The sequence below is a fragment of the Embiotoca jacksoni genome, unplaced genomic scaffold (assembly GCF_022577435.1).
Source record: "Embiotoca jacksoni isolate LCO1_2020_lvr unplaced genomic scaffold, fEmbJac1.0.p SCAF_20, whole genome shotgun sequence".
Lineage (NCBI taxonomy): Eukaryota > Metazoa > Chordata > Actinopteri > Embiotocidae > Embiotoca > Embiotoca jacksoni.
This window is the reverse complement of record NW_027185341.1, coordinates 3,671,925-3,681,781: the sequence shown is the minus strand read 5'-3', so window position 1 is coordinate 3,681,781 and position 9,857 is coordinate 3,671,925. Positions and strand designations below refer to the sequence as shown.

At 43.0% G+C, this 9,857-nt stretch overlaps 1 protein-coding gene across 1 annotated transcript; it reads left to right on the top strand.

Moving 5' to 3' along the window:
- The first annotated feature begins 630 nt into the window (after positions 1-630).
- On the top strand, positions 631-9,856 carry eif3c (eukaryotic translation initiation factor 3, subunit C). The gene is made up of 23 exons (XM_069155656.1): positions 631-767; positions 1,506-1,623; positions 1,713-1,778; positions 1,862-2,051; positions 2,591-2,716; positions 3,001-3,052; positions 3,131-3,246; positions 3,373-3,503; positions 3,600-3,753; positions 4,040-4,143; positions 4,359-4,500; positions 4,774-4,899; positions 5,561-5,654; positions 5,876-6,063; positions 6,345-6,569; positions 6,677-6,868; positions 7,543-7,714; positions 7,813-7,972; positions 8,145-8,210; positions 8,437-8,524; positions 8,657-8,822; positions 9,014-9,055; positions 9,315-9,856. Exons 2-23 carry the CDS (start codon positions 1,526-1,528, stop codon positions 9,587-9,589), a joined length of 2,973 nt encoding a protein of 990 aa, XP_069011757.1. The 5' UTR covers positions 631-767; positions 1,506-1,525; the 3' UTR covers positions 9,590-9,856.
- Position 9,857: the final 1 nt, after the last annotated feature.

Below are 9,857 nucleotides of genomic sequence, written 5' to 3'. Positions count from 1 at the left end.
ATTACAATAACTCACCTCTGGCAAAATCCATCACAACAATAACACTGTTGTCTGTGTTTCTTGGTTGTTTGTATATAATATATATAGGTTAGGTTAGGTTAGGTAGTTACTTTATTAATCCCCGAGGGGAAATTTTTTCGCTACAGCAGCATACAGAAGCAACAAGATAATAATAGAACAATAGAAAAGCAATAAAATAGCAGTAAAATTATAAAATATAAAATGCACAGTATATACAGTGTATACAGTACAGTATATATCTATATATATTATATACAAACAACCAAAAAACACAGTCAACAGTATTATTTTGCCAGAGGTGAGTTATTGTACAGTCTTATTGCGGTCGGCAGGAATGATCTCCTGTATCTGTCCTTGTGACATATATATACTGTACTGTATATACTGTGCATTTTATATTTAATATTTCTTTACTGCTATTTTATTGCTTTTTATTATTCTATTATTATCTTATTGCTTCCTGTATGCTGCTGTAGCGAAAAAAAAATGTCCCCTTGGGGATTAATAAAGTAACTACCGACCTACCTCTCGTGACACGGCTGATGTACTTTCTTTTCAGCCCGCTAGGTGGCAGTATAACCGGGCGGCCTCGCTGTGTGCAGATCCGCAGCGCACTTCCTTTCCTGACGCAATTACCCGGCGAGGCTGCCTCGCGCTTTATCTGTGGTCGCCCTACAGCAAAACTGGATTTTATAACACATCGAAGCAGACAGACAAAGCGCCGGATCATTTACACAAGGACATAAGTGAGTCTGGTTCAGTAAATGGCGCAACTGCGTGGGATTATTTCGGGTTTAGCGACGTGTTTTAAGCGGCTACAAATGCGGTGAGGCCCGGTGTTAGCATTAGCTTAGCAACGAACCCCGCACCACGTTAGTTCTTCTCCAGTGGAAGTCAGCGTTAGTTTGGCAGCTGATAGACGACAGCGTCTATTTATATCACTGGATTTTGTCAAAAATATATTATATGAAGCGTTTAGCTGCAAATACAGCGTGTTTTTTGGGGGGGTTGTTTTTTTTTTTTTCGCTACAGCAGCATTATAGGTACAGGAAAGCAATAAAACAACAGTAAAAAAAAAAAAAAATAAATAAATATAAAAATGCACAGTATATACAGTAGTTATGTGTTCATGAGCATAAGGACTTCATTCAGCTTTTAGAAAATTGCGTTTGAATAATAATAATAATAGGAAGTTGTTTACTGGCGTACATTTAGGTCACAGAGGAAAGCATGTTTTTTTTTTTGTTAAAGGATGATTAGTTTTAAGATAAGTAGTCGGTCATTACCTCTGTGACCTGAATGTGTTGCAGTACATGACAGGCACAGTTTGGGTTTTGTAGGAAGTAAAATTGCTCCTTTAAACATCGGATTTTCACATTCCAGTAGAAATGTCGAACAAGTTGGATTAGATGTGGCTTATTTTTTATTTTATTTTTATTTAATCTCTTAAATTCTATTTCTCACATGCAATGTTGTCCTTACAGATTGACTGTTTCCTGCAACAATGTCTCGTTTCTTTGCCACCGGGTCTGACAGCGAGTCAGAGGAGTCCTCATCTGCCGATGAGATCACTCCAAAAGCACCCGGGACAACTTTCAAGCAGTCAGTGCAATTTACAATAAATCTCAAAATCATCAGGACTCAAATTTCTCTTTTTGTAGTTGTCTTACACTTCCATGTTGTTTTCACAGGTCGTTGCTTCTTAGTGATGATGAGGAGGATACTAAAAGGGTGGTGCGCAGTGCCAAAGACAAAAGGTTGGTGCGGTTTCTTATCAACACCATGCAAACTGTACGTATTGTCAGTTTTTGATTTAAATGTGTTCATTCTTAAATTTTAGGTTTGAGGAGTTGACCAACCTGATAAAGACTATCCGCAATGCTATGAAGATTCGCGACATGGCGAAATGTCTGGAAGAGTTCGAGCAGTTATGTCGAGCCTTCCTCAAAAGCAAGAATATTGTGGACAAAGAGGGTGTTCCCTCTTTCTACATTCGTCTTCTGGCCGATTTGGAGGACTATCTGAACCAGGTCAGTAGCCCTGCGTTAAAATGTAACTTCCAAATTTAACAACATGATGTCTAGGGACGTCCTAGTCAAGTTACTTGCCCTTAATCTGAGTCCTTTGATATAATTAGTGGCTGACGATTCAGAGTCCTGATCCGATACCTTTCCCTAAATAATACAGCTTCAATGCACACTTAAAGTTCATTAATATTATTAAAATCAATCTAATATGTATGCTTGAAATGGTCTGTTATGCATTCAGAAAAAAAGGCCTGCATCTGTTTCTTGAGTTTTTTTTTTTTTTTTTTTACAAATTATAAACTAAAATATTAGTTATATCATAATTCCATTGATGGCAACAAATCTTTTTACTTCTGTTTTAGCTGCTTGCTTTTCAGGCCTTTTCCCGTCTGGATATAATTTGTAGTGTCTTAAAATATGAATGAGGATAACTTTAAAAATGGCTTGATCGGCACCGGAACCAATCTTTTGGATTGGCTCAGGATACTCTGAATGCGTTTTGCTTTTCTTGACGCAAATAATCAACATTATGTTCTTTACAGCTTTGGGAGGACAAAGAGGGCAAGAAGAAGATGAACAAAAACAACGCAAAGGCCCTCAGTACACTGCGTCAGAAGATCCGCAAGTACAACAGGGATTACGAAACAGAAATAGCAGCATACAAGGAGGTAAATTAGGAAACTTTCTTACAGTGGTCCTGTGCTTCAGGACATAATGGAAACTTTCTGTTTAAGGGATATTATCTTCTTAAGTGAGGGGCGGGTTCAAATGTATAACATGAATCTGTGTGGTTTGTAAAAGCTGCATTATCCCGGTGCCAGTATAGCTATTCAGTGTTTAACAGATCGGACTGTGGCTGCACTGTGCAGCTTTCTTGTGTGCAACCTGGGAAGTGTATAAAGAATTTATGCAAGAGAGCAGACTTGGAAAAACAAAAGCATCTTCTTTTTAGAACCCACAAGAGTCTGCAGATGAAGAGGATGAGAAAGAGCCAGGGGATTCTGGTAAGACAGTTGTTTAGACATGTTTCTATAAAAGCTTAACAGACCTATAAAAATTAGTTGTGATTTTTGTTGCACAAGGTTCGTCTTCTGAAAGCGATGGAGAAGGTGAAGAGGGAGCCAAGGCCTTCCTAAAGAAAAAGCCTGAGGCTGTTCCAGATGCCAGCAAGTTCCTCAAATCTGCCAAAGGATCTGGGGTAAGAGACCGACATGCCATATAAGATGTAGAACAGAGTGCAGGATAAGAAACCTGGTGGAAAAAAACCCAATACTTGTACTCGCGCTGAAAGGGATAATGTGCCGGCATTTTCTCCCTGTGACAGGATGAGTCCTCTTCTAGTGATGATGATGATGATGATGAAGACTGGGGCTCGGACACTGTTGACAGTGGCAGTGAGAGTTCAGATGACGGGGAAGGAAGGAACGCTTCACTGGCCGTCGTCTTCCTCAAAAAGTGAGTCTCTCTTTGTTTTTGGTCAGTTGCAGCCCCAGCAGTTATTAAGTCAAAGAAATTCAAGTAATAACTTCCCGCGCTGGTTTCTGTCCTCAGGACGCAGGAGTCTGAGAAGTCCAGCGAAAAGAAGCTTGGAAAGAAGAAGAAGCTCAAAAAGAAAGAGCGACTGGAGGAGGAGGGCGAGGAGGAAGGAGGGGAAGAGGTTGAGGGAGGCTGGGAGAAGGTGAAGGGAGGCGTCCCTCTGGTCAAGGTAAAGAAGAGATGGTGATAAACAGCTTCTTTTTAGATTTAATGCCATTATGATGCAGAAACAACCTCAAAGCTAGCTTAGCTTTTAGCTCTTTTTTTTTTTTTTTTTTGTCCGGGGGCAAATACGTTCAATTGAAGTAAAGAGTAACGTTTTTTTGTGTGGGATGTTATTAAAAAAAAATACAAGAAGCTTGTAAAGAACCATTTGCCTCGACGGAAACATCCACACGATGCATATCATCCATTTCAGTTTATTTACATTGTTTGTGGCGCTTTTGATTAATCAGGAGAAGCCCAAGATGTTTGCTAAAGGCACAGAGATCAACGTACCGGTGGTGGTAAAGAAGCTGAATGAGATCCTGCAAGCAAGAGGCAAAAAGGGCACAGACAGGTAACACTGCATCTTTCACGAAAGCTCAGACGAACTGAAAATGCGACTGCACAATGTGTTCGTTCTTACAAAGCATAACTGATCACTGTGAGTCAATAACACACACGTCCTGTATTGTACGCAACATCCAAAGATACAGTCATTGTTGTCTTTTATATTTGTGCCACAGTCTCTCATCTCCACTCCTTCCTTTGTTTCTTTTCTCCCACTCGCAGGGCCGCACAGATCGAACTGCTCCACGCTCTGGCAATCATCGCTGCTGAGAACAACTTGGGCCAAGGGGTCCTGGTCAAGATCAAGTTCAACATCATCGCCTCCCTGTACGACTACAACCCCAACTTGGCAGCTTTCATGAAGGTGAGAGTCGCTGTTTTTAATGTTACTGCGTTTGTTCAATTCAGGGCTTGTACCAGGACTACGTTTATTAACCAACGCTAAAAGATTTTTTTTACCAAAGAAAATTGGGATAAATGTTTATTTATGCTTTGATATAATAGATCCATTGGCATTTTTCACAATTTCTGACCAGATTTTGTATATGCTTTCAATGCAACAAATTATGTGTAAGTGTTAAACGTTTTGGATTGAAGAGCCAGGACTACAAATCTGTTGTTTCTGACTTGGATTTAGCCTGACATGTGGAAGAAGTGCCTGGATTGTATAGATGAGCTGCTGGACATCCTCTTTGAGCACAACAGCATCTTCATCGGGGAGAACATCGCAGAAGACAGTGAATGTCTGACAGTCACCGATCAGGTAATGCATCTTGGTTTCCTGTTTTTTCTTTTACATGTCTGGTGTTTTTGGGTGGCAGCTTGAATTCCAGAAAGAAACTACAGGGCCTTTCATTTGAAATTGAAGTGGCAGCATTCAGCCAACCAATGGTGTAACTTTTATCCTTCACACACTTATTGATAGACGTTCACTTTATACTGCGTTCCAGCCAAAACAAAAATAGTGTATTCTTATTTACCGAATTAATGAGCACCCGTATCTTTTCAGCTCAGTGTGAGAGTCTCAGCTGCGTTTCGCCGGCATTGACAGTCACGCTAGTTTCTAGTTTCTGCCCTCTGATATCTGTGTTTCACAAAGGGCGGAGTCTACGTGTGGGAAACACTGCGCTTATCTACGCCGTTTTCCACACCAGCTCAGACTGTGTGCGTGTACAGATTATCGCCGTGTATTATTGTGTTGCCACGATCGATTGTTAAGTCAGAGCTCCATCTTTCCTTTTCTTTCGTTCATCATGAGCTAAACTCCCACATCAGCGTTAGTTAAGTCAGAGTTTAGTTTTGTTAAACCAGTCGGCTGAAGCGGGTTATTGAAGAAACTCCCTGCAACTGTGTCTTTGTCACCGTGTCATCTGTGCTGTATCTCGTGGGGTTGTATTGATTGCTATTTCATTTTGTTTTGACAGCCTTTCAGGGTGCGTGGATGTGTCTTAACTCTGATAGAGAGGATGGATGAAGAGTTTACCAAGATCATGCAGAACACTGATCCCCACTCACAAGGTGTGCTGTGACTTGTAATTGTTAACTGTTGTAAAAAAAAAAATGATTCATGCTGTTTCCGTTTCAGTAAGGTTTACCCTTGTTTTGCTAAATTACAAGTTTAAAAATGTAAATGTTGGTGTAAAGCCCAGAATTGTGTTGCCGTGTCGTGCTGCTCACGCTGCCGTAGATCTCTGTATTCCAACTTGCTCACTGTTTTTCCTTCTCCGCTCTCCCTTCAGAATATGTCGACAATCTCAAAGACGAGGGACGAGTTTGTGGTATCGTCGACCGGCTGCTCTCCTACATGGAGACCAAAGGCAGCACAGAAGAGATCTGCCGCATCTACCTGCGCAGAATCATGCACACCTACTACAAGTTTGACTACAAAGCTCACCGGCGCAGCCTGGGCCTCCAGGGAGAGTCCAAGGTGAGAAAAGCAAAGGGGTGGTGTAGCCAGGTTGAGACTATTCAAGTAGTAAGAAAGAGAAACTTCTTTTCTGGACAAACACATCTGCAGCGGGTTAAACTTAATATTCTTAAAGTGAGGGAGTTATACAAATCAAAATAAAGGAAAAGAGGGTATGGAGGGTATAGCATGTATCTGTGTGCAACTTCATGAGTCTACAGTGTCTTGTCAGGAGTTGGCTGTTGACTCTACGAGTTTATTAATAAGTGGGATGGGCTAAGTTGTGTCTGTCTGCCGTTTAGTCCGAGCAGGACCAGGAGGAGAGCGAGGGGGAGGACAGCGCTGTGATCATGGACCGCCTCTGCAAGTACATCTACTCCAAAGATCGCACCGACCGTATCCGCACATGCGCCATCCTCTGCCACATCTACCATCATGCTCTGCACTCGCGCTGGTACCAGGCACGCGACCTGATGCTCATGAGCCACCTGCAGGACAACATCCAGCACGCTGACCCGCCTGTGCAGGTAGGCAGACGGACACGGAGCACAACGCGCAGTAATAATAATACCTTTAATTACAATACGGACCACATGTCTCTTTTTCTTCTTTTTTTTTTTTTTTTTAAATCTAGATCCTGTACAACAGAACCATGGTCCAGCTCGGCATTTGCGCTTTTAGGCAGGGCATGATTAAAGACGCCCACAATGCACTGCTGGACATCCAGTCGTCGGGCCGCGCCAAGGAGCTCCTGGGTCAAGGGTTGCTCATGAGGAACATGCAGGAGAGGAATGCAGAGCAGGAGAAGATTGAAAAGAGAAGACAAGTAAGACCTGCGTGATCAGTAAACTACGGTCCAGGATCGAGTTATTTTCTCTTGCTGATGACCTGCTTAGTGTAACCTGGCTTTGCTAAATCAATGAGGAGCTTGGTGGTCTTGGTCGGGCTCCTCTAACAGGACAAGCAGGAGGATGAGGGACATTTTGACCAGTTGGTTCAGCAGTTAGGCAACACATGAATATCTCAACAGCAACAGGATGGATTTCCAAATTCATGACGGTAATATCAGTAGATGCTCATTAAAAACGCGGTCAGTTGAATATTAGATGTGGAAAGCCTGGAGATACACAGTTGGTGGCGCTAATTCCCCACTCGTGTCATTAAACCAGAGCAGAAGAAGAAGGGGGCAACAATATGGAATCATTGAGTGGCACTCAAACCTGAAAAAGTGAAGAAAGAAAATAGACATAGACATTGTGGTGGAAAATAGATCATTTCTATTAGTTTTATCCAGCAGTCAATCAAAATGAAATCAATGATTATGCAGAATAATTGCGATCATGCGACTGAAGTAATTGTGACGCGGCGTCGGTGCCGCCTGTTGCGGCCTGTTGTGTTAAGTACCACCTTCCAAACACCAGGAGGATTTCAACAACAGACTTGCTGTCAGGTTGTTCGGCAGCTGATAGCGTGATCATAACATGTGTCCCTCCCCAACAGGTGCCATTCCACATGCACATCAACCTGGAGCTGCTGGAGTGTGTGTACCTGGTGTCAGCCATGCTGTTGGAGATCCCCTACATGGCCGCCCATGAGTTTGACGCCCGCCGCAGGATGATCAGCAAGCAGTTCCACCACCAGCTCAGAGTGGGAGAGAGACAACCGCTGCTGGGTACGGAAAATGTCACCCAGCAGCTTCTTCCCACCCGGATGTTTGATTTCGGAGAGAACCCAGAGAGGGTAACTGCAGCGCTCTTGTTTGTCCTCCAGGACCCCCCGAGAGCATGAGGGAGCACGTGGTGGCAGCCAGCAAGGCCATGAAGATGGGAGACTGGCGTACCTGCCACTCCTTCATCATCAATGAGAAGATGAACAGTAAAGTGTGGGACCTGTTTCCTGAGACGCAGAGAGTACGCGAGATGCTTGTCAGGTTAGCAAACACATTATTATTATTATTATTATTATTATCGTACATCACTTTATTTATTTCCAAATGTTTATGTTCAGTTACTTATTATAGCTGTTGTGTTTTAAGTGGAGTGACAAGTTATGTCTTAATATTTTGAGGAATTAAAACAGTCCTGATTGTTTCCTTTTTATAGGAAGATCCAGGAGGAGTCGCTGAGGACGTATCTGTTCACGTACAGCAGTGTATACGACTCCATCAGGTAAGCACAAGATCCAACAGTAAGATCAGCGCAAGCATCGGTGTAGACCAGCATGCCTCCACTTGGAGCTTGAGTTTGTTTCCACATAAACCAGAGATGACTCAAACCTCTGTGCTGCCCAGTGTTCATGCAAACTACACAAATAATAACGAAAGCTGAGCCATGATTTTACTTTGAGATGAGAAATTGAATTGGAGTCGTTCCAATTTTTGTGTCGGTGCTCCAGCATGCAGACGCTGTCCGAGATGTTCGAGTTGGAGATACCCACAGTTCACAGCATCATCAGCAAGATGATCATCAACGAAGAGCTGATGGTAAGTTTCGGTGTTGAATTTTAGTCCGTATGGACACAACACAATTCAAAAGATGGGCTCTGTTGCATCTTTACATAAAAAGTTGGTGTCCGTTTGTGCAAATGTTTGTGTTTTCTGTCTTCTCCCTAACAGGCATCACTTGACCAGCCCACACAGACGGTGGTGATGCACCGCACGGAGCCCACCTCCCTGCAGAACATGGCTCTGCAGCTGGCGGAGAAACTGGGCAGCTTGGTGGAGAACAACGAGCGCGTCTTCGACCTCAAACAGGGCGTCTACGGAGGCTACTTCAACAGAGGTGAGTTCAGACTGCTTTAACCTGTTTCTGAATCACCACAAGTCACATGAGAGTACTTCTCTTCAGCTATGAATACTGTATCTTGTAAAATACCTGGAACATATCTTATAATGGCTGGTTGAATATTGCTTCTTTTTTTCTTTCTTTTTTTTTTTAGAAACGGTGCTAACTGTTTGTTGTTTGCTTTACAGATCAGAAAGGTGGCTACCAACAGAAGCAATCCTACCAGAGAGGTATGTTGAGCCACACTGAGGTTGTTTTCTGTTTATTCACTGCTGTTAACTATGTTGCTCATTTGGCTTGCGTGCGTTTAATAAAACAATATTATTTGTTAAATTAACGATGAGAATCGGGTCATGTTTTAGCGATCTAGGGCTGTTTTTTGTTTTTTTTTATAGTTGCATTTGAAACCATGTGTAACCCTTTAAAGTAGGTCAGATAAAAATGTTTTCTTTTTGACGTGATTAAATGTTTTCCTCTTTGCTCGGTCAGGAGATCAGAAAGGTGGCTATCAGCAGAAGCAGGGAGGCTACCAGGGAGGCTACCAGGGTGGCTACCAGGGAGGCTACCAGGGTGGCCACCAAGGGGGCTACCAGGGTGGGCACCAGGGAGGCTACCAGGGTGGCCACCAAGGGGGCTACCAGGGTGGCCACCAAGGGGGCTACCAGGGTGGCCACCAGGGAGGCTACCAGGGAGGCTACCAGGGAGGCTACCAGGGGGGCTACCAGCGAGGCGGCTACAGGAATCAAAACCAAAGCAACTACTGAGCTCGGAGCGCCTGGATTTCAGTTTTCATTCCATAACAACAACAACAACAACTTGGGTGTCTGCGCCTAGATGCATCCCCTTCTCCCTTCTCAAAACTGTCTCCAGCTGACCCCGAGGTGTCATGTCCCAGTACCACCAACTTCTTGGACAAACATGTAGAGTTTTATTATTGCTAGCAGAAAATGAAGGCATTGCAATGTGTCAGGAGAAAGACATGTCAAGTATTATTGACTCCCAACTTATCAAATAAACAATAATATACAGATT

Excerpts from the sequence above, each read along its gene's own strand:
- eif3c (XM_069155656.1), top strand. The coding sequence starts at position 1,526 with ATGTCTCGTTTCTTTGCCACCGGGTCTGACAGCGAGTCAGAGGAGTCC. Across the intron at positions 7,973-8,144 it reads GTACGCGAGATGCTTGTCAG|GAAGATCCAGGAGGAGTCGC; the intron begins GTTAGCAAACAC and ends TCCTTTTTATAG. Across the intron at positions 8,211-8,436 it reads AGTGTATACGACTCCATCAG|CATGCAGACGCTGTCCGAGA; the intron begins GTAAGCACAAGA and ends TCGGTGCTCCAG.